Genomic DNA, 26,084 nt, shown 5'->3' with positions numbered 1-26,084 from the left:
AGCCGATGGCCTCATGCCCACTCCTGCTTACCTCTGCTGCCTGCAGTCATGGATCAGTATTCCTGCTGGAATGCTCCTGGTCCATTCTCTCAGCCTGCCCTCCCTGCCCTCGATCCTGGCAATGCCAACCAGGAATCCTCTGCCGGCCGGGGCGTGCCTTCTCGCCGTGCTCTGCACACTTCTTTTCCCGCATGCCAACTGCTCTAAGAGGGGCTCTCCGTCCTCCCAGCCTTACCCCCTCAATGCGCCAGCCCAAACCCCAACTCCATGAGCCTCTGGGCTCCTCAAAACTGGATCCACCTTGGACTTACGTGGCTATGGGACTTTGGGCAAAATCACCAAGGAACTTCCCTGAGCCTTTCGCCTGGATGATGCTTGTGAGGTTGGTGTGAGAGCAAATGAGAATCCACATAAAGCTCCTGCTCACACTACGTCTTCAAGACCCCAGTCCCTTCTTGTCCTATCCCTAACATATTAACCAGCTCTTTTTAAAAGAGAAGTTGTGGGTTTACAGAGCAACCATGCATCAAATACAAGAGTCTCAAATACCAACCAAGTAACACTCTGCATTGGTGTGATACATTTGTTACGACTGATGAAAGAACATTTGTATAATTGTACTACAGTTTAACTTAAGCGTCACTGTGTAGTGCAGTTCCCTGGGTTTTTTAAAGTATTTTCTATTCTTGGACCACATAATACTACCTAACTTTTCCCCTTTCAACCACATTCAGATACATATGTCAGTGCTAACAGCTTGTCCATGAAGCAGCTTTATCCTGAATGGCAGGAGAGCAGTTTGGACTAGCACGTGCAAATGTGTGGTATTCCAATTTGTAGACATCACTGGGTGCCTTACCAAGAGGCCTCCACACTGGAGCAAGCTAAGGGAAGGTTCCAAGCACCCCACGGCAGCCTCAGTGGCTCGGGGAAGAGCACGAGGCCGAGGGAAAGGCTTTCAAACCTCATCAGCCAGGACCCGGCGGCTCTGCCTGCCTCTTGTCTGGGGGTCCTCCCAGGGCCTGCGAAGGAGGCGCGGACGCCTGTCAGGACTGTGAGTGCGGAGTGCCGGCAGCCCTGATGTGAGTGTGAGACAAGATTCCGAACAGCAGAGCAACGGGTTCCAGAACCACAGGGGCTGGGATGGCATGTGGCAAGCCCGGCTGCTCCGCCCGGCCAGAAGAAGAGCCCTGCCCAGTGGGGCCGCTCGTACCTTTGGGCATCGATGCCCACTTTCTAGAAGCCAGCTCTGTCTTAATTATACACTTAGCACCCTGTGCCTGACACCTGAGAGGAAGCAGGAACTGTACCTAGGCAGCCCAGCTGTTTATTATGTTATAAAAAAGTGACTGTACAGATGGGAGGGGTCATCAGCAAGGCAGGGCAGCCGGGGCCCCGCTCCGTGCCAGTGAGCTCCAGCCCGCGCCTGACGCATGCGGTCTCGTGGGCGTGTGCGCTCTCAGGAGGTCCTGGAGTGGCAACCAGGTGTGCTGCCCCCGTGGGGGGCGCCGGGAGTCCTTGGCCAGCAGCTGGGCCCTAGAAGCGGCCCAGCACGGTGGCCAAGAGAGCCATGCGTATGTACATGCCGTTCTCAGCCTGGCGGAAGTAGGCGGCGCGGGGGTCCGAGTCCACCTCCACGCTGCAAGGGGAGGGGGACGGTCAGCACGCAGCCCGCGGGCGGCCCGTCCGGGAGGAGGGGCCCCGCCCCCCAGGCCACCACCTGATCTCGTTGACGCGGGGCAGGGGATGCATCACCACCATCTTCTTCTTGGCGCGGGTCATGATGTGCGGCGTGAGGATGAACTGGCCGAAGCACTGCGGGGGGGACAGGCCGTTAGCGCCTCCGGGCCCGGGGTGCAGCGGCTCCCCCGTGCCCCCCGCCCGGCACTCACAGCCTCGTACTCCTGCGTAGAGCCGAAGCGCTCCTTCTGGATGCGCGTCATGTAGAGCACGTCGGTGTCGGGCAGCGCCTCCTCGATGCTCTCGAATTCCTCCTGGAGGGGGAGGCAGGGTCAGGGGACGCTCACACCCGGCCCAGGCCCCTGGGGGGGCGGCCGCGGGGGTCTCGCTCACCTGCTTGGTGCCCCGGGAGGCCACGAAGGCCCGCACGGTGGGGGGCATGCGCAGGTTGGGCGGGGCCACGTAGCGCAGGCTGACGCGGTACTGGGTGAGCAGGCAGGCCAGCGAGTGCACCGTGCGCCCGTGCTTCAGGTCCCCCACCATCGTGATCTAGGGGACGAGCCGGTCACCACGGCCTCCCACCTCGGGCCAGGTCCCCAGGCTGGCGGCGCGGCCCCGCCCCCACGCCTCACCGTCATGCCGTTGACAGTCCCAAGCTCCTCCCGGATGGTGAAGATGTCCAGCAGGGCCTGGGTGGGGTGCTCGCCCACCCCATCCCCAGCGTTGATCACCGGCCTCCGGCAGTGCTTGGCCGCCAGCTGTGAAGAGGGGTTGCCCGAGGTCTGCACTGCAGCGGCGCCCACCCTCTGCCACCGTCCCCTTTCTCCTGGCCCCCCCGCCCCCAGTCCGGCCTAGACGCTTAAAGAGAGACCAGCGAACAGGCCCAGCGAGGAACGCGCCCTGCCCGGCGCACAGGCCCGCTCACCTCCACCGCTCCGGGCTGGGGGTGCCGCAGCACCACGACGTCGGCGTAGCAGCTCATGGTCTGGACCGAGTCGGCCAGGGACTCGCCCTTCTGGACGGAGGAGGTGGCCTCCGAGAAGCCGAGCACGGCGCCCCCCAGGCGGGCCATGGCCGCCGCAAAGGAGCTGCTGGTCCGCGTGCTCACCTCGTAGAACATGGAGGCCATCACCTTCCCCTGCGGAGGGCAAGGGTGAGCATGCCCCCCTCGGGGACTGCACGGCTGGAGCTTGGCTCCCCAACTGATACGAGGGGTGCTGGGAGGATGCCTCCCCGCCCCCCGCTCTCCTGCAACTGCTGTGGCCTTGACCTTGCTACCACCGGAGCCCCGCTGGGCTGAAGGCTCTGCCTCCGGAAGGCCATGGTTAAGTGTCTACATGACACGGCCTGGCTCTGTCCTGCAGATGCCTCAGCACGGACCGAAGGGTGGAGCAGAAGGATGGGAGGGCGGCAGGTGCTCAGGGCCTCCCCCCTCAGCTAAGCTCAGACCCGAGGAGGGAAGAGCACTGAGGGAGGAGCTGGAGCAGCAGAACCTTCCAAAGAAGAGGAGGCTGGTCGCTCACAGCGGAGGATTTGGACTCACACGAGGGCACTCGAAGGTGGGGGAAGACCCACTCCTCTGAGCTAAGCACCACCCTGTCCTGCCCTGGACAGGGGCACAGGAGGGGCACGGCCTGATCCCCAGCCCCGCGGCCCTGGCCCTGACCTTGAGGATGTCCAGGCTGCGCTCCTTCTGGACCATCATACGCAGCGTGTGTGCCACGTTGAACAGGTGAGACATCTGAGAGAGGGGCCAGGTCAGCCGGCAAGGCGGCTCCCAGAGGGCCAAGCTCCCCCACCTGCGCCCTCCCCCCGGCACCTGGTCCTTGGTGAACTGCTGGACGGACAGGATATGTTGGCCCACTAGTGAGTGCAGCAGGGGTGAGGTCTGGGGGTGCAGCAGACCCGGGGCCCCCAGGTTCTGGGGTGACGCCTGCCGGGGCATGGGCGGTGCAGGGTAGCAGACGGCGTCAGGGGTCCCCGTCAGCTCTGCAGTGAGGGACGGGGGGGAAGAGGCAGGTCAGGGGGCTCCTGGCCAGGCCTGGTCAGGGAGGTCCCCAGGGCGAGTGCATGTTCGGGGCGGAGGCGCTCACCCAGCTCGGCCGCCTTCCGGGACGGCTTCTCCTTCGGCTCCTCGGCTGCAAACGGGGAAACAAGACAGAGGTGCGTTGGCGGCCAAGGCCGGGACCCCCCGTTTTCCCAGGAGCTCCGGGTCGGCGTACACGTTAAACCACTTCACACGGCAGCTGCGTCAGGTTAGGGGAGGGCGGGAAGGCCGGTGGCGGTCTGGGGACAGGCACGGGGTGCCCCGTGGGGGCTGTGTCGTGTGCGAGCAGCGGCGCCCTCCCTCGACCCTCCCAGCTGGCGAGGGCAAGGGCCAGGCTCACAGCAACCGACACCCCGGATTTACCCCACGCTCTGAGGCCCCGTGAGGTCCCAGCTCCGAGGTGGAGGAACACCGCTGCCCACAACAAAAAAGGGCCTATGAGAGGGAGCTGGGGGGTGTCTACCTCAAGCTGGGGGACTTCGGACAAAGGCGGGGCAAGTGGATCAGGCGCGGGCGAGGGACGGAGGGAAGGCCGGGGTGAGCGGACCAAGTTGAGGAGCCGGGGGTAGGGGCGGGGTCAGCTCCCGGAGCTGGGCCACGCCGTGGGGGACAGGCCGCCGAGGCCGCCCCTGCGCCGGCCACACCTGCGGCGTCACAGCCACCCCTCGTACCTGGCAGACCCGGGTCCGAGGCTCGGTGGATCCGGGGTGGCAGGTGGAAGCGGGCGTCGGGAAGGCCTGGGAGGCCCCGGCGGGGTCTTTCAGGCGTCTGGGGAGACAAAATGGGCCCGGGGCGTTCAACAGCGCCTGGCCCCACCCACCCCAAATCCAGGCCCTAAGAGAACCCCAAGTGCTCCTGGTCCACCCGGGTTCAGCCTACGGCCCCTCCCCTCAGCTCCATCCTTCGAGAAACGGCTGTTAGAGGCACGGGCTGCCCCAACGACGAGGCCCCTGGGGTGTCTCGGGGGAATGTTCAGCAGACCTCTGTGCATCAAGAGGAGCCTCGAAACTGACGGCTGATTCTAGACTGCACAGTGGGCCGAGAGGTAGGGGTGGGATTCTAACGGCCAAGTGAAGAGCCTTCTACCCCCTGAACCACCGAGAACGTCTGAGCTGCTCGTCCTGCCCCTGGGGGTCCCCCCGGTCCCCCCGCCGTATCCCCCTGCCCAGCAGCAGCGCGGGTACCGTGGTTACTTCACTGGCGGTGGGGGCGGGCGTTGGGGGCGGGGGCACAGCGCCCTGAGGCCACTTGCGCACGTCCTGTCCGTAGCCCGGGGGCACCAGCACCTGCAGACAGCAGAACGAGATGAACCAGGAAGCCGGAGGGGAAGCCAGCACGAGCGGACCCGTGCCCAGGGCGGCCGGAGGGGGCAGCGGGAGTGTGCGGGGCGGGCCTGGGCCGCACACGTACCTGCCCATCGATATAGGCCACCTCCCCGCGCAGGACCACGCGGCGGACGGTGCCCTTGACCTTCTGCCCTTCGAAGGGTGTCCAGCGGGCCTTGGAGAAGGGCATGCGGCTGGGGATTGTCCACTCTTGCTCCAGATCCACCTGCCCAGAGAGCCACGGGGTCTGCTGCGGGAGGCCACGCCACACAAGGGGCTCTGGGCCCCCCACCCCGGGAGGCGGCGGCCCCTCACCTCCACGTAGGTGTCCTCCTGCGGGGGCAGGTGGAAGATGCGCCGAGGGTTGTGGTGCAGTCGCTGCAGCAGGTCGTCCAGGCTGAGCCGGCCCTCGCTGACGGCCGTCAGGAGCAGCGGCAGCATCGTCTCCAGCCCCGGGAAGCCGGGCGGGGGCTGCGGCCCACCCTTCTCCTCCAAGGTGTGGGGGGCTGGGGGAGAGCGAGCTGTCACCCCCCAGGCCAAGCCCCTCCACGCGTGCCCCAGGATGGCTTCCTGCCACCTACCCACCCCTCAACCCCAGTGCTCGTTTCTCCCGGGAGTCAGAAAACAGGGAGACGGGGACTGCTGCCAGCTTTGGGCCCGCGTCTTCCACGCAAGCACTTCCTTACCTGCTCATTCACTGGTCATCAGCCAGTTACTGAGCACTGACCGTGGCCCAGAGGCTGCGTGAGAGGCAGCGGCACAAAGCCAGATCAAATCCCTGCCCGCGGGGAGCCCCCAGGCCCGGCCTAGCAGCCACTGCCTGGTGCTGGGCCCTGCAAAGAAAGCCGCGCTCTGGGCCTCTCACCGTGGTCGGAGGCGAAGCAGTCGACGACAGCCAAGTTCTCCCACAGGGCCTGCACGTCCTCCTGGGAGCCGAGCGCCGGCCGCACCTCCCCCTTCCCAGGCCCCAGGCGCGCCAGGTCCTCGCGGCTCAGGAACAGGTGGTGGGGGGCCACCTCGCAGGTCACTGGCAGCCCCCGGGCCTTCGCGGCTTTAATCAGCAGGATCTGGGGGAGAGGAGGGAGACCTAGGGGGAGCCCCCAGGCCCGGCTGCCCCACCCCGAAAGCGGAGTGCGGACGTGCTGAGGGTGCTGGCTCGCGGCTGTCCCCTGCCCTCTCCAGCCCCCAAGGACCACCCTGACCCCTGGCGCCTCTCACCTCCTCCTTCCGAGCCACGTGACATATGTGCACCGAACGCTGGGTCAGCTGAGCCACCATGAGGATGGCGGCCACGCTCTGCCGCTCGGCGTGGGCCACGATGGGGAGGTGGGACGGCCACGTCTCAAAGTGCTGGGGGCAGAAAGGATTGCTAAAGGGGCACGCGGAGGCTGAGCGCTGCGCTTAGCCACGCGTGGCTCTCTGGGGTTCTCAATGCTGTCAGCCCACCTGGGCGCCTTCACGCCAGGAGCCGTGGCTGGGTTGCCTGCTGCCACGCGACGCTCCCTACCTCCATCCACTGGGCCACGCTGTCCAGCCGCAGCTCCGAGAAGGTCTCGTTGAGGTACATCTTCAGCCCCGCGGCAGACCCGGCCACGGCGCCGAGGGTTCCCGCGTTTTCGGCCGAGGCCCCGAGGAACAGGGCGAAGTCACAGCGGGCACCAGCCTCTGCCAACTGGAGGAGATACACGAGACGAGGCCCGCTGGTGTCCGGGTCCCTCCTGGGCCAGCCCGGGGGAAGGGACGGGGGCACCTGGGTCTCCCACAGCCCAAAGCATGAGGGCGGGGGCTCACCTTCTGGGCCAGGGCCAGCGCGGGGGCGTCGACGATGGGGGGCCGGGTGTTTGGCATGGCACACACCATAGTGACACCCCCGGCCAGGGCGGCGGCGGTGCCCGAGGCAAAGTCCTCCTTGTGTGTGCCGCCGGGTTCCCGCAGGTGCACGTGGACATCGATCAGCCCTGGGAGGGTGGGGAAGGACACCAATGGTGAGTGTCTTTGGGCAAGATTAGAGGAAGCCTCAGACACTGGAAGGACATCAAGGAGGTGAAATCTGGCAGGATGGCTTCCCCGAGAACGCAGGGACAGAGGAGTGAAAGAGCTCAGTGAGAACTGCTCTGGGGCTGGCCCTGTCCTTGCAGCCCTGGGGAGAGCCCGGGCCCCACAGCCACCTCGTGCCACCTGCTGGGTCTCCACACCAAGGGCCAGCAGTGTCTGGGAGCCAGTGCTCCCGGGACGGGCACTCACCCGGCAGCCGCACCAGCTTCTGGGAGGCCATGCAGTCAACGTGCGCCTTCAAAGGGGGCGCGGGTCCGATCTGGCCCAGGGCCTGCAAGCAGAAGTCCTGGGTTCCAGAGCAGACAGCCGCCCCCCCACTCCCACCTTCTTTCCCTCTGTGCTGCTTTCCGCCCGCGGGGCCACGCCCACTGCCCGCCAACACCGCCCGATGCTCTCCCGGGCCAGTCACCTCCACAAATAGTTTGGTGCACTTGATATCGATGATGAGGGGCACAGAGAAGTCGGCGGCCAGGCGCCGGGTGCGGTAGCCCTTGGTGACGAAGGAAGAGAGCCGCCGGCCGCCCGCCCCGCGCATCGACAGGTTGATCACCAGCTCGAAGTGGTTCTCGGCCAGCTGCTCCAAGATGCTCCGCTGGGGCGGGCACTCCCCGTCCACCGCCTCCTCGAAGTGCCAGTCCACGGCTGTCACCTGCCGGCCCGCAGCCAAGGTCAGAGCCAGCCCGGAGGGGAGCTGGCCCAGGAGCCTGCGGCAGGTGGGGGACGGTGGCTGCCTCTAAAGGGGCAGAGCTAAAGATGCCACTGGCAGAGTCTATCTTCAGGAAAGCCTTTTCTTTATTACGCTAAATGGCACAGGTCACCAAGGCCTATAACATGAGCTTGCTTTTGTGTGTTGGTGCCCGTGTGGTACAGGTATACCCGCATGTGTCCGTGTAAAAATAAAATTCTGGAATGAAGTAAGATCATGTGTTGACCATGGTGGGGGGTGTAAGGGCTTCTTGCCCCTCTGCTTTTCTGCATGTTCTGCCAGTCCTACGTGGAATGTGTGTCACCTGGATGATAACGCCAATGGCGGGAAAAGCAGGGGAGCAGAGGGAGGCCCCGGCGGCGTGCGCCGGCCCGAGCGCGCAGCGGGGAGGCGGGGGAGCCGCCTACCTTGACGCCGTGCTCGGTGTAGAAGTCGGCCGTGCCCAGGCTGGCGTAGAGGCTGAAGCCCAGGCTCTCCAGCAGCCTCACGGTGGGCAGCAGCTCGCTTTTGTTCTGAAGCCGGGGGTGGGGGGCAGTGAGGCTGGGTCTCTCTTGCCTTCCCCCCACCCCGAGGTCACCCGGCCCGGGGAGCCCCCCGGCACCTTGTAGCTGCCGATGGTCAGCAGGATGTTCTTCTTGGGGATCTTGAAGCCGGTGCTGAGCATGGCCTTGAGGTAGGCCTCGCAGCGGCTCTCCCCGAAGCCCGCCACCTCCCCGGTGCTGGTCATCTCCACGCCCAGCACCACGTCCGCACCCGCCAAGCGCGAGAACGAGAACTGGGGCACCTGAGGGGGTGGGATGCACAGGAGGTGGCCGAGGAGCTTCCCCCGCTGGGCGTGCTGCTCCCAACACCCCGCCCTCCCTCGGCTTCTGCTCGGCTGAACCGCCTTCCAGGCCCAAGTCAAACACCAGCTCTCGTCTCGGGCCTTCCTGGTCACCCCTTCCGGAAGCAACATCCCGTCTCCACGCTCCTTTAGCCCTCGTGGGATGTCTGCTAGGACGGGTTGTCTTGACCCCAGGCCGTCTTACAACAGCATGGCTATGCCGGGACCCAACGTCTCTCGCAGCCCCCAATTAGGGTGCGCTCTGGAGGGACCGACGGCCGTGTGGGTCCCTGACCCAGCTGAGCTCGCCCCCAGCAGGCACTTGGGCTACACGCTGACGAGCTTGCGCGGAGACGCTGCCTGCCCCTGCTGGGGCCCCCAGGGGCCTCCCTCCTCACCTTCACCCCCACGACTCCGGTGCCGGCCATGAGCCCCACGGGTTCCACCTCCTCCCCCATGATGACCCGTGTGGCCAAGGCCACGAGGTCCACACCGAGGGTCTTGGAGACGAAGGGGAAGGAGCGGGAGACGCGCACGTTGCACTCGATGACTTTCAGCTGGTCATCCTGGGGCAGAGAGGGCGCACCGGTCAGGCCCCGCCCAGCCACGGGCGCCGACACTGCGCCGGGGCTGTGGGGTCACTGGTCACCCCCAATGCCACAGCTCCCTGCCGCCGGGGCCAGCACGGACCACGGAAGAGCTGGGGCTCTGCCCTGAGCCCACGCCCCCCTCACCTTGGCGATGAGCTGCAGGTTGAAGGGCCCCGTGACCTGCAGCTCCTGGCCCACGGCGTGCACGATGGCTTTGATGCGCTCCAGGGTCTTGGCGGTGATGTCCTGTGGGGGCGTCACCAGTGTGGCGTCGCCCGAGTGCACACCTGCGTTCTCCACGTGCTCCGAGATGGCGATGGCCACCACCACGCCGTCAGAGGCCACGGCGTCCACGTCAATCTCCTGGGGCGGGGCAGGGCGGGGATGTGCATGGGGTCACGTGACGCAGACAAGGATGACGTCCCTCTCCCACCTGTCCTACGATGTCCCCTCCTGCCTTTCAGGGCCCCCCAAACCCATAATTCACCCCGCCTACTGTGCCGATGACGACCCGCAGCACCCTACCTTGGCCTCCTGGATGAACTTGGAGATGACCACGGGGTGCTCCTTGGAGACGGCGGCCGCACTGCTCAGGAAGCGTTCCAGGTCCCCGTCCGTGTAGGCCACGTTCATGGCCGCGCCGCTCAGCACGTAGGAGGGGCGCACCACGCAGGGGTACCCCACGGTCTGGCAGAACTGGCGAGCAGACTGAGGGCGGCAGGGAGCTCAGTGGGACCGGCCGTACTCACCCCCCCCACCCACCTGCCAGGCCCCAGCCCACCTCTAGGTCGCTGAGCTCCCTCCACTGAGGCTGGCTGATGCCGATGGTGTCGAGAAGCCGCGAGAACTTGAAACGGTTCTCGGCCGAGTCGATGGCTTCCGGGGAGGTGCCCAGCACCCGGCACTGCTGCCGGTGCAAAGCCATGGCCATGTTGTTGGGCAGCTGCCCGCCCATGGACAGGATCACGCCCTCGGGGCTCTCCAGCTCGTAGATGTCCATCACCACCTGGACGGCGGGGCGGTGATGGTGGGAGGGGGGTCGGAGCCCGCTGGCTCACTGCTCCGTGCCCTCCGCCCGCTCGGCCAGGCCTCGGCCCTCTAACCTCAAAAGAGATCTCGTCGAAGTAGAGCCGGTCGCACATGTCATAGTCGGTGCTGACCGTCTCGGGGTTGTAGTTCACCATGATGGTCTTATAGCCCATCTGCGAAAGACGGTTTACCAGTTAGGGGGAAGGAAGCGCATAGAAAAACCAAGCTGAAGCCCGACCTCAGAGAACCCCCCCCACCCCAGCTTCCTTTGAAATAGCCGTGCAGGGCTGGGGGCTGCCGATGTGCGACATGCCGGGGAGGAGACTCATGCGCTGCAGGGGAAGGACAGACGGCTGACGAGGACCGACAAGAACTAGGAGGCGTAGTGGTGAATGGCAAGTGCCGGGGTCAGGCGCGAGAGGATGGCGGAGCCACCTGCGGGCAGCATGACCTCTCGAACCTTCCGCAGCTGCTGGATGCAGCCCACGGCACACCAGTCGAACTCGACGCTGGAGCCAATCCGGTAGACGCCTGAGCCGAGGACCAGGACGTGGGGGGTCCGAAAGGTGAGGTCGTGGGTGGTAGCCCAGTAGGTCAGGTACAGGTAGTTCGTCTGCGCTGGCCACTCGGCTGCAACTGTGTCGATCTGTTTCACCGCCGGGCAGATGCCCAGCTCCTGACGCAGCTTGCGAACAGCCAGCTCCGTGCTGGAGGAGGAGAGGGGTCAGAGAAGAGGTGGGCTTGGGGCGTCAGGGGAGGGGCTAGAGCCCAGCGCAGGAGCGAGGAAAATGTCCCGGCCGGTTACCCCCCCTTTTTGAGGACGAAGGTCGGAGGCCTCCAAAGCTCCCGCAACCTCCCCTCCCAGGGCCCCTGACTGTTCAAAGGTCCCGCGCCCCACACCTCGCCGGCTGGGGCCCTTGCCACCACCTGACCTCAGAACCGCAAGGGCAATCTGCTTGTCGGAGAAGCCGAGGCGCTTGGCCTGGTGCAGCAGGTCTGGGGGCAGGGGCTGGCCGCGGTGCTGCTCCAGCAGCTGGGCGTGGGCCACGATGCGCTTCATCCGGTGCAGGAACCAGCGGTCGATGCGCGTGAGCCCGTACAGGCGCTCCACCGAGTACCCCGCCCACAGGGCGGCTGCCACCACGAAGATCCGCTTGTCTGTTGGAGTCTCCAGCTCCTGACGGCGGGAGGACGGACAGACAAGCGTGGAAGGACTGGAGGGAGCCAGGCGACCCCAGGATGGGAAGCCAAGAGACTCCTCCTCCACGCCAGCACCCGCCAAGGCCTGTGTGCGTGAACACTGCCGTCTCGCTGGGAGAGGAACCTGGGCACCACAGCTCAGGCTCTGGACTTGCCAAAACCTGGACCGAAATCCCAGCTCTGCCTCGCAGCGGCTGTTGTGGCTTTGAGCAATTTCCAGCACTTCTCTAAACCTAAGCCTTCGAGAAGGCCTTAGCGCTCCCTCATTCTCGCTGTTGCCGCAACAACGAACGAGATGACACCTCAGAGCGCTCGGGTGGGCGAACAAAGCACAGCAACTGTCCCATAAGTGACTGCAACGAATGTTAGGGGCTGGGGGAGAGAGAGCAGCAGGGCTCGTTTTAGGGGTGTTGCTGGGGGGAGGGGCGCCTCACCACGTCGCTGACCGGCTTCACGGTGTGGTCAAAACCCACGCAGTTCTCATCCACCATGCGCAGGGCCTTCTGGAAGGCTTCCTCAAAGGAGCGCCCGATGCCCATGACCTCGCCTGGTGGAGCAAACAGGGCGCAAGGCTTGAGGGCGGCGGTGGGCTGGCAGCCAGGGGCCTGGGGGTTTCATCAGGCAGGGACGTGGGCGCCACGGGCTTAAACTCGCAGCGCTCCCCCTTGCCATTTTCACGGGTAACTCCAGGTTTTGTGTTTGTGAACACGGAATTAAAAGGACCAAAATAATACTTGGTGAACTATCTTACTTAACAGAAGCTGGTACTTTACCATACAAGGCACGATCATTTTAAACCCTTTTTTTTGCTAATTTCCTCTGCCCTTTAACTTGATTTCTATTTACTAATGAGAGGGAATTTGTTTTTTTTTGGTTCTCTTATGGATTCCCTCTTCTGTAAAGTTTTTTTTTGTTTGTGTCTTCTGATCATTTACCTTAGGGTTTTCAAGTGTTCCTTGCTGGTTGCATTTTTCTCTATTTACAATACAGCTGACATTTATATTCCCTCTGAAGTTTTTCAAAACACCAAGATGCTAATATTAGCATCAAGGAAGTGGATCAGAGGTGATTTTGTAATTTCTTCAAAATGGGGTCATGTCATAAAACTTACGTGGGAATTTGTTAAGAAAAAAAACCCTGATAGACTCATATGTGTGCCTAGAACAATTCTGGAAGCATATATACACCCAAATCACACCTGTGTGTGACAAGTGAATTTTTTTCGTGTGGCTAACCTATGGTTTCTCATTTTTCAATGAGCCACATCTTACTTGTACAATAGAAGTTACAAAGTCACCACAGAAGATCACATTCCAAGAATACCTGACCAGATATGAGACTTTCCAATATTTCATCTAGGAATTAATCTGTGATTGTCCCATTTTCAATCCACTTCTTTGAGCCACAAATTTAATGATGGCTTCAATCCCATGTTTACTATTTTCATGTAACAGGAATTCATTTCCAGAAGGAACAACTTGGCAGTCTTGTAGGATTTCTAAAAATCCTGAAATAATATCTGAGCTTAGACTTGCTGGTTTAAAGGCTTCTACTACTTTTACTGGAAACTTGGAGCACAATGCAATGCTCTTATCCTTTAAACTGCAGGCACTTGGCTACATAGATGTTTGTTTTGGCTGAATTGTTCTAGAGGGCTGAGGCCACAAAAAGGATACTATAAAGAAACAAATGGACACAATTCCAACATACCCTACCACTGCCAGACCCCTATATTCACTGTTCACCAATAAACTTCCTTGTCATAAAAACTGTCTGATCTTAACCAGTACATTAAAATACCATTTCATTTAGTGACCAAGGCCGAAGGTGTCCTAAGAAAGATGGGCTAAGAATGGCTGCCAACTGTGCTTCCCTGGGTTTAGAAGGATCTGAGGGAAAAGGGCAGCCACTGTTTCCTGGAAGCATCAGTATTTAAACTAAGGCAGTGAACAAAACGTCCCCGGCCTAACAGCCTAGGGCTGCAACGCTCCGGGTAGAGCTTCACAGAACTGGGCCCTCAGACCACAGGGGGCCAGCCTAGTTCTCAGCTCTGCCTGTTGCTCATTCGCCGGCCCTTGGCCAAGTCCCTTTCTTTCCTCGTGTGGGCACCTCGGTCGGCTCATTTGTAGGACGAGAGAGCTGAGAGAGGTGGGAGGCTATCACCCCATGCCCAGGGTTCTGACGTGCCACCTGCGGAGCAGGTGTTCTGACTCAGACTTCCAGGTGACTTCTGGTCCCCGGTCTGGATAAGAATGGCGATTTTAGTCTGATATACCCGAGAAGCTGTATTTCCAAGCAGCTGTTAACAGAGCCGCTGATAGGCCCTGCCATGGCCCCTGTGCCATTCTAGGTCCCTGGGGCTGATGGGGCCCCATGGGGGGCCCGGGGTGGGTGTGTGCATGCCGGGGCTCTCTCACCAACGCTCTTCATGCAGCTCCCAATCTTGGTGCTGACACGCAGGAACTTGCTGAGGTCCCACCGAGGGATCTTCACCACACAGTAATCCAGGCTGGGTTCAAAGGCTGCCGTTCCCCCAGTCACAGAGTTCCTGGGAGCCATGGGGTGGTGGGGGGGGCGGTGTTCCAGGAGCCAGAGATGGAGACGGACGGAGTGAGCGTCCAGGTAGCCGTCTCCACGGCCACAAATCCAGACCCAGGTCCTTTTCTTTCTCCCCGTGCCGCAAATATTTTCAGCTTCCCTGCCCCCTTACACCCAGACTTCTCCCCTTCTCCTCGTACCTGAGCTCAGGCAGAGGGATGCCCAAAGCCAACTTGGCTGCCACATAAGCCAGAGGATAGCCTGTGGCCTTACTGGCCAGGGCGGAGCTCCGAGAGAGCCTGGCATTCACCTCGATGATGTAATACTGCAGAAGAGAACAAGGAAAGAGTCACTTGGTAACTAGAAGCCCCTGCCTGGAAAGGTCCTCAGGAGAAGGTAAGCCCTCCGTTTAGGGAAGGACAGAAGGGCTCGCCCCAAACCTGACCCCACCAGAAGCTTCTGTGCCAGGATCTGCAGGGCCCAAAACTTAACACGAGGAGGAGGAGCTAACAGCTAGAGTTTTAGCTCCAGACCTCAGCCTCACCTGTTCAGACTCTGGGTTCAAGGCATACTGCACGTTGCACTCCCCGATGATGCCCAGGTGCTGGGTCACCTTGATGGCCGTCTGCCGCAGCAGCTGGTACTCCTTGTCGTTCAGCGTCTGGCTCGGAGCCACCACGATGGACTCCCCGGTGTGGATGCCCAGTGGGTCCAAGTTCTCCATGTTGCACACCTGTGAAGGGTGGGTCCCACGGGGGTCACGGGCGGCAGCAGCCGGGAGAGGGCAGGAGGTTGTGCCCCAGCGTTCTGCCGCTTCTCGGGGCTGCGCCCCCCTTAGGTGCGAGGCACACAGAACCCTCTAGGCTTCGAACGTCCGTCCCACGGCATGCCCACCTGCCCCCGCGCTCACCGTGACGCAGTTGCCGTAGGCGTCTCTGACCACCTCGTACTCGATCTCCTTCCATCCCTTCAGCGACTTGTCCACCAGCACTTGGCTGGTGTGGGCAAAAGCGGGGGCCACGAGAGCAGAGAGCTCCTCCCTGCTGGAGGCGAAGCCAGAGCCCAGGCCACCCAGGGCAAAGGCCGCACGCACCAGCACGGGGTACCCCAGCCGCTCGGCCGCTGCCTGCGCCTGCGCCGCGCGGAAGAGATGAACAGCCAAGGTCAGGATTGGCCCGCTTGCCGGGCAAACAAGCCAGAGAGAGGACACCCCTTGCCTTTGCCCAGGCACCCCACGGACCTGCTCGAGGGAATGCGCAGCCTCGCTAGGGGCCACATGCTCCCCGATCTCCGCCATCCTGGCGGCAAAGGCCCGCCGGTCTTCGGTCAGCTCGATGGTCTCCACAGGTGTGCCCAGGACCCTCACCCCGTACCGGGCGAGCACACCGGCCTTGGTCAGCTCCACGCCACAGTTCAGAGCTGTCTGGCCCCCAAAAGTCAGCAGCACGCCATCGGGCCGCTCATTACGGATCACCTGCAGTGGGAGAGAGGGATACCAGACAGGGAGGCTTATGGGGGGAAGGGGGTGGACTGAAATTTAGAAACCTACCCTGGGGAAGCGGACTTGGCCCAGTGGTTAGGGCGTCCATCTACCACATGGGAGGTCCGCGGTTCAAACCCCGGGCCTCCTTGACCCGTGTGCAGCTGGCAGTGCTGATGCGTGCAAGGAGTGCCCTGCCACGCAGGGGTGTCCCTGTGTAGGGGAGCCCCACGCGCAAGGCATATGCCCCATAAGGAGAGCCACCCAGCGCGAAAGAAAGTGCAGCCTGCCCAGGAACGGTGCCGCACACAAGGAGCGCTGACACAGCAAGATGACGCAACAAAAAGAGACACAGATTCCTGTGCCGCTGACAACAGAAGCGGACAAAGAAGATGATGCAGCAAATAGACACAGAGAACAGACAACTGGGATGGGGGTGGGGAGAAATAAATAAATAAACCAATCTTAAAAGAAAAAAAAGGAAAAAAAAAAAAGAAACCTGCCCTGGCTGCTAAAGCCCTTCCCCGGTCCAGCCGTCCCCCAGGCGTACCTGAGTTACGTAGTGAGGTGTTATGGGAAGGAAGTAGACCTTGTCAGCCAGCCCCTGGGAGGTCTGCACTGTGGCAATGTTGGGATTGATCAGCAACGTCTGGATATTTTCCTCCTTCAGGGCCTTGATTGCCTAAAGGACAGGAATGGCCAGTCAGCTGTGTCTGCAGGAGACTGCTGATTGTCTCAGGCCACCGTCCCCTCCCCTCGTCACCCTCCCTGCAGGCTGAGTCCCTAACGAGTAACTTCTCACCCTCACTTTCTTTTCCCTGCACCTTCCCCTGCTCCCCTGGCTTGCTTTCTCCCTACAACCTCAAGACTTGAACAGTTCACGAGGGCTGGGGGTGGCTGTGCCTCACCTGAGAGCCCGAGTAGTCAAATTCTCCAGCTTGGCCAATGGAGAGGCCCCCGGAGCCCAGGATCAGAACCTTCCGGGGAGGTGGAAGGCCAGAGCCTGGGGTGGGAAACTCAGGGGGACAGAGGCGCTGGATCAGCCGCTCTCGGACTGTGGAGGCCAAGGGAGCCAGAGAACGTTAGAGCCAGAGAGGACCCGAGAGACCGTCCTGGTTAACCCTCAGTTCAGAGAAAAGTCCCCAATAAGCCGGAAACCCTGAACCCAGGACTCATGACCCCAGAACTGATTCCAGCAGCAGCAGCACAAACTAACCTGGCCTGGGTTTCTTACTGCCCCGCCCCTCAACCGCCCAATCATGCCCATCAGCTCCCTTGGGCATTTCCACCAGCTGCCCATCCTGGAACCAACCCTGGTCACTCCCGAGCCTCTCTGCTCTTAGGTCCACAGCCCAGTTCTACTTGGGGGACTTACCTGTCTGGCCCCCGGGGTTTCCAGCAGTAGCCTCTTTCACAGTTTCCAGAAAGATGTCAAAAAGCAGCTCCATATCTGAAGGACCAGCATGGTGCTCTGGGTGAAACTGGACGCTGATGGAGAGAGGGGGGTGTGAAACCTGTCGTCTTCACTGGCGCGGGGGTCGGCGGCCTCGGAGGGGGGTGATGGGAGAGAAGACTCTCCACTTTACTTGTCAGTCTTTCAGGCCCCCGGGCTTCAAAGCCGGGCAGACTCCAGCCCTGCTAGAAGCTCCCAGCTCACCTGAAGAAGGGCAGGCTGTTGTGTACAAGGCCTTCATTGGAATGGTCGTTGGCGTTGGTGAAGAGAGGGGCCCAGCCTGCCGGCAGGGAGTCTGTTTCCACAGCAAACCCGTGGTTCTGCGAGGTCAGGAAGCAGCGTCCGGAGCCCACCAGCAGGCACGGCTGGTTATGGCCTCGGTTCCCGTATCTGGAGACGGAGGCATGCTAAGTCAGCGGCTCTTTCCAACCCCACTGCTCTCGCTTCAGTACGAACAAACACCAACTCTATTCCCGTCCCCAAGACTCCCCGCCTGTCATCTCAGAAGCGTGGGCCTCTTCTTTCCCCGACGAGGCCCACCTCATCTTGTAAGTCTTGGCCCCGATGGCTAAGGCCATCAGCTGGTGTCCCAGGCAGATCCCGAAGACAGGTCGGGGATTTGGCTCTGACAAGACACGGCGCAGGGCGGACACCACACCGGGGCAGGAGGTGGGGTCACCAGGGCCGTTACTTAGGAAGAGACCCTCATATTCTGGAGGACAGAAGACACAGCATCAGAACCACCATTCTGATGGGAAGAGGCACATTTGCAGCCCTTACCGCTAGGGCAGAAGTCCTTCTCCCCGTCTCCTTCACCGCCACCCATGGCGCCTCTCAGAAAACTGGACCAAGAGGCAGGTCCTCCACCCACGCTGCTTGTGTGAGGTGACTCACCCCGGCTATCTAATGCATGGTTCCAGGGGACCACGGTGACCTCGGCCCCCCGCTGGCAGAGGCATCGGATCTGATTATTCTTGAGGCCACAGTCCAAGGCCAGGATGCGGGGGACACCCCCTGCATTGAATACCCGTGGAGCCTGTGGGGACAGGGATGAGGGCGAGCAGCTGTGGTCGGTGGGTCTGGAGACATTCCCCCACCAACCCCTACCTTCCAGGCCTCTTCTCTTTTACGATTCTCCTGCTAGTGTTCACCTCGGTTAGGGGCAGAACGTAAGGACTGCGGTCCAGCTTGGGACACTCTGCTGCTCTACCTCTGTACCTTAATGGAGACCTCCGGCACCAGGGGGCGGGCATTGGGGTCCAAGAATGGCAGGGCTGAAGGCTCTGTCCCATTTTGGACCAGCTTCCCCAGCAGAGACCCTTGCTCCCGCAACTTCTTGGTCAGCTCCCGGGTGTCCACGCCTGTCGAAAGAGCACGCCCTCAGAGACCCCACTCTTCACGAAGTCAGACTTCCAGAAGCACTTCCATTCCAGAGCCCCGAGCCACACCCAGCTGTTCTACAGGCATCGAGATCCCGGGCCAGCTGATGCAAGCCCACTACCGTGAAGTGTTCTTGCCACAGATATCACGGCTGAACTGAACCATGACTCTGGATCTATCGGTTTACAGCAAACACCAACGGAAAAAAAAACACACTCCATGGAACTACAGGTACGTAACCCACAAAACAGACTGCAGGATACTCTGCAGGAAAAACAACCTGTTTTCATCAATTAGGTTACAAGGCTCATAGATTAGGTACTGAAATATTTGTGGATGAAACACCATGATGCCTAAGATTTGCTTCAAAATAATCTGGAGGTGATGAAAGATGTTTAGCCATGAGTCGATAAATCCTGAAGCCAGGGTTCATGATACAATTTTCTCCTTTCCACGTCTGACGTTTTCAATTTGAGTGGTGGCTCAGTTCCTTCCCCCAGTCCAGACCCCAGCCTAAGTCTCCCCACCGGGCACATTCGAATGCAACCTTCAACTCCAGTCCCTACAGCCTACAGAGACCTTCTCTTGCTTCTTTCCATCTGGGCATGCTGCGCTCCACCCAGACACACTGTGCTTGCCACCATACCTTGCAGGCCTGGTATGCCATGCTCCTGCAGCCACTCGTGCAGGGTGCGGGTGGCACTCCAGTGGCTGGGTGTGGGGCAGCACTCTCCCACCACCAGTCCTGCCACGTGGATCCCCGAGGATTCGAACCACTGTGGATGGAGGGAGGAGATCGTGAGAAGGAGCCTGGGCAAAAGACTCTCTTTACGCCATCTTTTCAGCCACACCGAACAACCGGCCAGTCCTTCTGAAGCACTTCATACTTTTGCACAGGCAGTTCCCTTCACTGACAAGCCTGTCCCCCGTACTAAACATTCAACACGGGCCCAGGGTTCCTGACTGATGAATGAAAATGATATTTCCCTTCTTTTTCCTTTATCCCAAGCTGAGCTTGCATATCCCCTCTTCTGTGAAGCTACCCTACTCATTTACTGCAGCTTAGAGCTCACCTATCGCTTTACTTACACCTCTCTAACATGTAAATAAACAAGGTAATCATAGAGTGCAATAGAAACAGAGTAACGAAAGAGGTAGATGCTGGATACATTATTAAATACAAATAAAGTCTGAATTACAATATTAGACATGATTACACCTTCCTACACTTCAAAGAGGACTATCATCCAAACAAAAAAGACAACAGAAATTAGTTAACCAATAGACAAATGTTAAATAACGAAATGGAAAAAATAGGTAGCATATTTAAGATATGTTCTGCTTTTGTGGAGAAAGGCTTAAAGGAAGATGGATATCAAGGCTGAGCTGTACCCACGGAAGGCCAGAGACTGGGAGATAAAGTAACAGGAGCCCTCCCTGGGCCAGGCAGAGCAGCCCGGGCACGGCAAGCACATTTCCAGCACAGGGGCGACAAAAACACCTGCGCTGGCTGGGCTGGTGGCTCTAGGAGGCCTCACTCACCCCTGGTCCTCTTGGGGCCTCTATTTGCCAGGTTTATAAACTCAATTTTTATCAATGGGCCTAGAGCTGATAAAGCTAAAGACTATTACACATTCACCAAATCCACAAGACTCTGAGTCATAAACTAAACATAGTGTACTTAAAGGTGTATGACGAAGAACGGCTTTTTACAGGAGTAACGATAAGGGAGGCCATTATCCAGGGCACCCCTCTCCAGGTATCAGGATAACTGGGGTGGCAACTTGGGAAGCGGACAGTTACACCACCTAGCAAAACATGTTTTGAGGAATGCTGCTTCCAGGCTATGATGACTCCCTCTATCAGTTGATCTTAATTGCTATGTGCTGATCTTTTAAAAAACTATTTTAACCCTCAGAGGCCAACCTAAGTTTCTGAATAGGGATACCCTCACTGTAGGAGAAATGTGTTTCTTGTCTACAATATGTAAAAAAGGAGGAAACGAGGAAAGGTAAGGAAAGCAGGTCCAGCCTTTCACTGGTTTTACAGGTGAGCTGGGACCCTCTGTCTCTGGTTTCCAGTCTGGAGGTAACCCTCAAGCACTGCTCCCATCACAGGGCTGGGCTGCTAAAAAAAAAAAGCCTTCAATGGTTCCTTGGGAATATTGGCCAAGACAGACTCTGGATTGGTTCGGGCTGTGCCCCCCATGCCTCCTGCAGCTGGCCTGACTTCCAAGTGCTTTCCTCATCACTTCTCAGGCATTCCCAGGCTCCCTCACACCTCTTGCCTCTCCCCTTGGTCCAGGCCTTCACTACAGACACAATACTCCACCCTGCCTAGAGCCCCGGGGTCCCCAGCAAGGGGGCCAGCTCTCTCCCTGAAGCCCCTGGTTCTCCGAGCCTCTCCAGGTCCTGGCCGACTCGGCTTATCACTTTGCGCGTAGCTTTGCGCAGCCCAGGATGCCTAGCGGAGTGCCAGCGTCTTCTGAGAGTAACGGATGTGAAAGAGCGAGAGAAAGCCCTGGGAGCGGCTACCTTGCTGAGCCCCAGCCCATCCACTTCCTCCGGGGGGACGCCGTAGTTGCCGATCAGAGGATAGGTCAGCACCAGGATCTGGGCTTTGTAGGAAGGGTCGGTGAGGGCCTCGGGGTAGCCGACCAGGCCGGTCTGGAACACTGCAGGGAGGACGCAGGGCGCCCGCGCGATGAGCATGCCCCGGGAGGCAGCCGCGGCGGGCGCTGACGGGGCTGCGCTGGGACCGCCGCGCCCGGGCGGGGACGGGGGCTGCGGGCGGGAAAATGGCGGGGTCCGGGCAGGACAGGCCGGGCGGAGGGGCATCGGGGGCCGGGATGAGGTCGACGCCTGCCCGGGCTTGCTTACCCACTTCCCCCGCAGTCGACACAGAGGCCCCGAAGGGCTGGCCCCGCAGGACCGACCCGTCCTCCAGCACCAGCGCCGCCATGGGCGCGGAGGGCAGGGACGGCGGCGGGCGCGGGCACCACGCGAGCGCCGCACGCCGGGAGCGAGTCCACGTGGCTGCGGGCGCGGGCGGCTGCGGCCTGCGCGGGCGCGGAAGACGCTGGGCCGGGGCCCGCGGGGCGGCGGCGGCGGCGGCGTCGGGGGCGGGGCCGGGGCGTAAGGGGCGGGCCCCGGGCCGGGGGCGGGGCGGCCGCGCGCTCTGCCTGCCGCACCTGGGCGGCAGCCCCCGAACCCGGTCCTCCGAAGCAGTCTCTCCCGCCCCGGCCCCAAAGCACAGAGGCAGGGCACTTTCCCCTTAAGAGGAAAAAAGAAAAGAAAAGAAAGGAATAAACTACTATTGAGGCAGGACACTCTTCCTTAAAAAAACCAAAAAGCTTTATTAGTGTCGACAACCCTACTGGGACTCGTAGCAGCCCGCTCCTGGTCTTGGGAGCTGTCCACAACACTCCAGGAGCGCGCAGCTGCCCATCTTCCTTCCAACCGCAGCCTCAGCCTTGAGCAGGGTGGCGAACGAGGCCTGACTCGGGAGCAGAGTTCCCAGGTGGGCCCAAGACCGCTCAGGAGGATCTAGGTCAGTCTGGAGACCTCCGTGGCTCAGGAAGCCTTGGCTTTTCTCCGCTGGGTCCCCCACAGCAGGATAGAGATGGATAGCGTGGTGGAGCCCAAAATCCCGAAGAACACAAGTAGTGGAAATGAGCCCTGCGGAAAAACAGATTCCAAACCAGAGGACTCAGGGCTGTGTCCAGCACCTGCTGGTTCTTTCCTAGCATGCCCGCCCCTCATGGCTTTAATTCTCTCATGGCTCTAGGTGATTTGCATCAGCTCCTGGTCTCTTGGCTCTTCCTTCAGACAGATTCCCACGCTACGCATTTCTCTGATTCCTAATTGTATTAGGAAGGCCCAATTCCTCACCTGCCGCATACACTTGTAGCCGTGGAAGCTGTCAGAACAGAGACACTGCATGAATCCTGGACCATCAGGTACACAAGCTCCATTCTCAGGACACAATTCTAGGAGCCAGAGAGAAAGAGAGAACATCACTGGATCCCATCAGGTATGTGTGCCAAATATCTGCTTTAAAAATCTCAATCCTTTCTAGGTCAAAGGGAGAGGAAAGGAGATTACAGGAATCAGAGCATACCAATAATAGTCATACTATCTGAGACATTTTCTTTCCAAGGGATTAGAGCCTCAGAAGCCTGAACAAAAGGCACCTAAGCAACTTTCTGGTCTTTCTGGTCTAAAGTGAAGAATCCAAGGGAGAAGAGACAGTTCCCACAACGGAGGAAGAGAGCATACCTGAGTCCTCAGTGCTATTGCACAGGTCCCTTTGCCCTTGGCAGACTTTGTTGTCTATGTAATGGGTGATACTATTCCAAGCGTCAATACCTCCAGGACAGCTGACATCTTGTGGCAGTACCCTGCAGACAACACAGGCTGTCAAAATATTCAGTTCAAAATTGCTGAGCTCACAGCACTGTCCCACACTGATTACTGGCCCCCCACCCCTGACTCTCACTCACAGAGTCTGGAGCTGGTTAAAACCACGGAAGGTGTTGGTCAAGTCTTCCTTGATGGGGTTTGCTTGCAGGTCTCTGCAAAGCACACACTGTTAGTACTCTGCCCTGGGAAGCATGATGCTTCCATTCACATATCTTCCTGAACTGGAAAGCCAGTCCTTACCCTGGGCTATCAGAGTTTAGATATCAACATTTATCCTTCTTTTTAGGAGTCCCTGTCCAGACACTTTCCCACCAACTCTTCGCTCTATTCCCCTTTTGGGAAGGAGGGCACCTAACCACTTACATGATTATAGCAGTATGTGCCTGAGCAAAGTTTGGACCAGGGTCCTTCAGGGAACAATTCTGGAGATCCAGCCTAAAGAAACAAAGTAATCAGTGTAACTATGTGTTTCTCCTCTTCATCCATGGCAAAGTTTGTATGTTTGTCTGACTAAGCCAGCTAATCAACATTAATTGGACCCAGCTGTAATCAAAGCCATAAACTTGGGGCTGTGATGGTAGCTGTTTTAATCCTGTACTGTCCAATAAGGCCACCACTAGCTACATGTAGCTATTGAAATTTTAATTAATTATAATTATATGAAAATTTCTGTCCCTCATTGGCAGTAGCCACATTTCAAGTGTTCAGAAGCCACGCGCTGTTAGTGGTTACCATATCGGAAGTACAGATATGGAACATTTATTTCCATCATTGCAGAAAGTCATACTGGACAGTACTCTTTGAATCAGTATACCTTCGCCCTGTCAGTTCACATCTGCGCATATTTTGGAAGAAGTGTTTCTTGTCTAGATTAGTAGATCTCAAATTGTGACATTATTATTATACCAGATCCACAAAGGGCATTCAAATGAAAAAAAAAGAAAAAAAAGCAAGTTACATAAATGAAAATTTTTTCCAAGGACATTTTCAATCAGACTATATGTAAACTGGACACTGAGGACCAAACAACCATTATTTTTCTTTAATATCTACCACTGTCCATTCCTATACTTTACAAATATGCACTGAGAACCTACTAAAACAATGGGAGAATACTTTTTTTTTGGAGGTACAGGGGACTGAACCTTGTACTTGCAAGGCAGACGCTCAATCACTGACCTATACCCACTTTGCTGGGAGAATACTTTTTAAAAAGACTTAACTCCATATCTTTGCTTTCAAGTAGTTTACAATTTAGTAGGGGAACAAGACAATTGCCAAAAACAGAAATATAAATGTTAGAGTATAAACACATTTAAGCTGTACAGACACTAATGATTAAAGGAAATCAATTAAAAAGATATTGGGGGAGGGAGTGGGGCATATGGGAATCCCTTATGTTTTTTATGTAATTTATATAATCTAAAGCTTCTTAAAAAGTAAAAAAATTAATTAAAAAAAAAAAAAAGATATTACCCTGGGGTTTAGTACCAGGGAGAAGTCACAGAAGATGTTGGAACTGTAGGATGTTATGTCCTAATTTGATGGAGGAAGGCAATGCCAGGTAAGGAGAGGGGGTTGAACAAAGAAACAAAGGTAGAATGTCTTCGAGGGCAGGTGAGTCTGGTGGGCGGTGTATCTGTGGTAGATACTGATGCCTAGTTCAAGGCTTGAACTTCATCCTGAGGGCAACATAGTTATAGATAAATAAGGTTTAAAACTAGAGAATGATGAAGGGGGAAAATGGTTTTTGGAAAGCTTAATCTAGAGATTTATTTATGTGATTAAGGAAAGAGGAAAATGTGAGTAAGATGACATTTTGAGTTTGAAGTGAGGGTGGAACACTCAAGAGAAAATGTTTAATTGGGGCAGGAGTGAATCTGAGGAACCTATAAGGGGACAGGAAGAGGAATTTGCCTCAAAGACAAACATGACTAAATCAGAAAAGGAGGAAGAAAAACCGTATTAGTGTAGTCTTGAAGGCCATTAAAATATTAGTCTTGGGAAAAAAAGGGGCATTTCATGGAACACACAGTAAATAACTCAGAAACTTGATGAGAAAGGAACCAAGGTCATACAAAGCTTTTTGTTGATTAAAAAACAAAAAAAGACAAAAATTATGACTTTTTTTTTTTGCAGTTTCGACCAAAAGGAACTCTACGGTTTACCTAGCCAAAAATGCTATACAAATTTAAAAGTCTGAGAGTCGTGGTTTAGCGGCCTTCAAGCACCAATGTCTATGGTTTGTGCCCAAAGCCCACTTATCAGGCAAGTCTTCTAGAGCCCGTTCTCCAGGGATGCCTTCTCTTCCCTCACCCCAAGATGGCGCCCTTCTGATTCAGGCAGCAGCGGGCACGCAGCATCAGCACCGGTGTCTTCTTACAATAAAGGGCCACTTCAGACGAATTTTGCACACTCCCTGGGCACTGGATGCATATCTGCAGAAGGGAGAAACCGATTAGGACTCCAGAAAAAGAAGCCAAGAGAACAAACGGAGATCAAGAACGAACGGCCACCTCTGCGGGACTCTGCTCTCCAGTCCAGGCCAGGGAAGGGGCTCGAGTCCCCCCTCTCTCTCTGGTTAGACTGGGGGATGCATTTCCCCCACTGCAGCCTGGAACCAACCCGGCGCCTGACAACCTTTCGGCACCAGCCCACTTCCAGGGAAGGCCCTCATCTTGGAGAACCCACGATCCGAACCTACTTACTATGCACCTTCCAGTGACTTCTCAGCCTGACAGCTCCGGTTTGGCCCGGTGGGAAAGGGCCGGCAGGTACACAAAAAACCCATCAAACGTTACAAAATGCACGGTCGTGCCGTCCCACGAGGCACGGCACTCTGGCGTGGAGCGCTTATCAAAGAGCCGCAAGGCTCGTGTGTTTTGAAAGGATAATTTAAAGTTATTTAAAGAGTAAGGAGCGAGGTCAAATTTCAAAGGTTCCTGAGCTGCAGCGGGGCTGGGGCGCCGGAAGGCCGGAGCGGCGTGAGTCCCCGGGAGCCGGACGCGGCCGGGCGGGAGCGGGAGGCCGGGGCGGGGAGGAGGCCTCGGGGACCAAATTGGAGGCGCGGGCGGCGAGCGCGCCACCCCGGCGAGCCGGCGACTCGGCTGCGGCCCGACCTCCGATTGGCTTCTGTACCTCGGGGAGCGCCAGAGCCCTTGCCGCGCCCAGCGCGAGGAGCAGGGCGGCCGCCCAAGGCGGCCGGCGGGCCAGGCCGCGGGGTCCCCGGGGCGCCATTTTCCACTCCCTCCGTCCTTGGGCGCCGCTCGCGTGATCTCCCCGCGACGGCTCCGCCCCCCGGCGCGTCAGGACCACGTCCCGGGAGGCGGCGAGGCGAGGCCGGCGCGGGGCGCCTTC

The 26,084-nt window shown here is 58.7% G+C and overlaps 2 protein-coding genes across 3 annotated transcripts; both read right to left on the bottom strand.

Moving 5' to 3' along the window:
* Positions 1 to 1,311: 1,311 nt before the first annotated feature.
* Positions 1,312 to 21,417, bottom strand: CAD (carbamoyl-phosphate synthetase 2, aspartate transcarbamylase, and dihydroorotase). Of its 2 annotated transcripts, none has more exons than XM_004451454.3 (44): positions 21,186 to 21,417; positions 20,841 to 20,980; positions 18,953 to 19,082; positions 18,145 to 18,287; positions 17,821 to 17,962; positions 17,467 to 17,638; positions 17,131 to 17,316; positions 16,849 to 16,961; positions 16,382 to 16,527; positions 16,024 to 16,155; positions 15,234 to 15,467; positions 14,904 to 15,125; positions 14,538 to 14,726; positions 14,194 to 14,318; positions 13,873 to 14,003; positions 11,890 to 12,002; positions 11,188 to 11,432; positions 10,716 to 10,962; positions 10,330 to 10,428; positions 10,008 to 10,232; positions 9,752 to 9,934; positions 9,371 to 9,589; positions 9,035 to 9,202; positions 8,415 to 8,597; positions 8,221 to 8,325; positions 7,517 to 7,756; positions 7,297 to 7,378; positions 6,844 to 7,010; positions 6,560 to 6,724; positions 6,271 to 6,402; positions 5,918 to 6,119; positions 5,368 to 5,558; positions 5,138 to 5,278; positions 4,912 to 5,013; positions 4,399 to 4,495; positions 3,774 to 3,818; positions 3,500 to 3,669; positions 3,347 to 3,421; positions 2,606 to 2,818; positions 2,313 to 2,438; positions 2,074 to 2,229; positions 1,893 to 1,994; positions 1,721 to 1,815; positions 1,312 to 1,639 (listed from the first exon to the last, which is right to left on the bottom strand). In XM_004451454.3, the coding sequence occupies exons 1-44, from the start codon at positions 21,265 to 21,267 to the stop codon at positions 1,537 to 1,539; spliced, it is 6,678 nt and encodes a 2,225-aa protein (XP_004451511.1). In that variant the 5' UTR covers positions 21,268 to 21,417; the 3' UTR covers positions 1,312 to 1,536. The 2 variants fall into 2 exon arrangements, with proteins under 2 accessions (XP_004451511.1, XP_071068017.1); XM_071211916.1 differs by having other exon boundaries at positions 18,078 to 18,287; positions 21,186 to 21,359.
* Positions 21,418 to 21,637: 220 nt separating this feature from the next.
* Positions 21,638 to 26,079, bottom strand: ATRAID (all-trans retinoic acid induced differentiation factor). The gene is made up of 7 exons (XM_004451457.5): positions 25,866 to 26,079; positions 25,044 to 25,165; positions 23,091 to 23,162; positions 22,808 to 22,879; positions 22,584 to 22,705; positions 22,197 to 22,294; positions 21,638 to 21,983 (listed from the first exon to the last, which is right to left on the bottom strand). The coding sequence occupies exons 1-7, from the start codon at positions 25,962 to 25,964 to the stop codon at positions 21,879 to 21,881; spliced, it is 690 nt and encodes a 229-aa protein (XP_004451514.1). The 5' UTR covers positions 25,965 to 26,079; the 3' UTR covers positions 21,638 to 21,878.
* Positions 26,080 to 26,084: the final 5 nt, after the last annotated feature.

Source organism: Dasypus novemcinctus, chromosome 25, assembly GCF_030445035.2.
Source record: "Dasypus novemcinctus isolate mDasNov1 chromosome 25, mDasNov1.1.hap2, whole genome shotgun sequence".
Classification (NCBI taxonomy): Eukaryota; Metazoa; Chordata; class Mammalia; order Cingulata; family Dasypodidae; genus Dasypus; species Dasypus novemcinctus.
This window is presented reverse-complemented; position numbering and strand designations above follow the sequence as displayed.

Bases quoted from the DNA above. Each gene is read 5' to 3' on its own strand.
- CAD (XM_004451454.3), bottom strand. From the start codon at position 21,267: ATGGCGGCGCTGGTGCTGGAGGACGGGTCGGTCCTGCGGGGCCAGCCC. The intron at 7,011-7,296 runs GTGAGTGCCCGT...CCACCCTCCCAG, and splicing joins GAAGCTGGTGCGGCTGCCGG to GGCTGATCGATGTCCACGTG. The intron at 1,640-1,720 runs GTGGTGGCCTGG...CTCCCCTTGCAG, and splicing joins CCCCGCGTCAACGAGATCAG to CGTGGAGGTGGACTCGGACC.
- ATRAID (XM_004451457.5), bottom strand. From the start codon at position 25,964: ATGGCGCCCCGGGGACCCCGCGGCCTGGCCCGCCGGCCGCCTTGGGCG. The intron at 25,166-25,865 runs GTACAGAAGCCA...TCCCTTCTGCAG, and splicing joins GGGCTCTGGCGCTCCCCGAG to ATATGCATCCAGTGCCCAGG. The intron at 22,880-23,090 runs GTAAGTGGTTAG...TGTGCTTTGCAG, and splicing joins GCACATACTGCTATAATCAT to AGACCTGCAAGCAAACCCCA.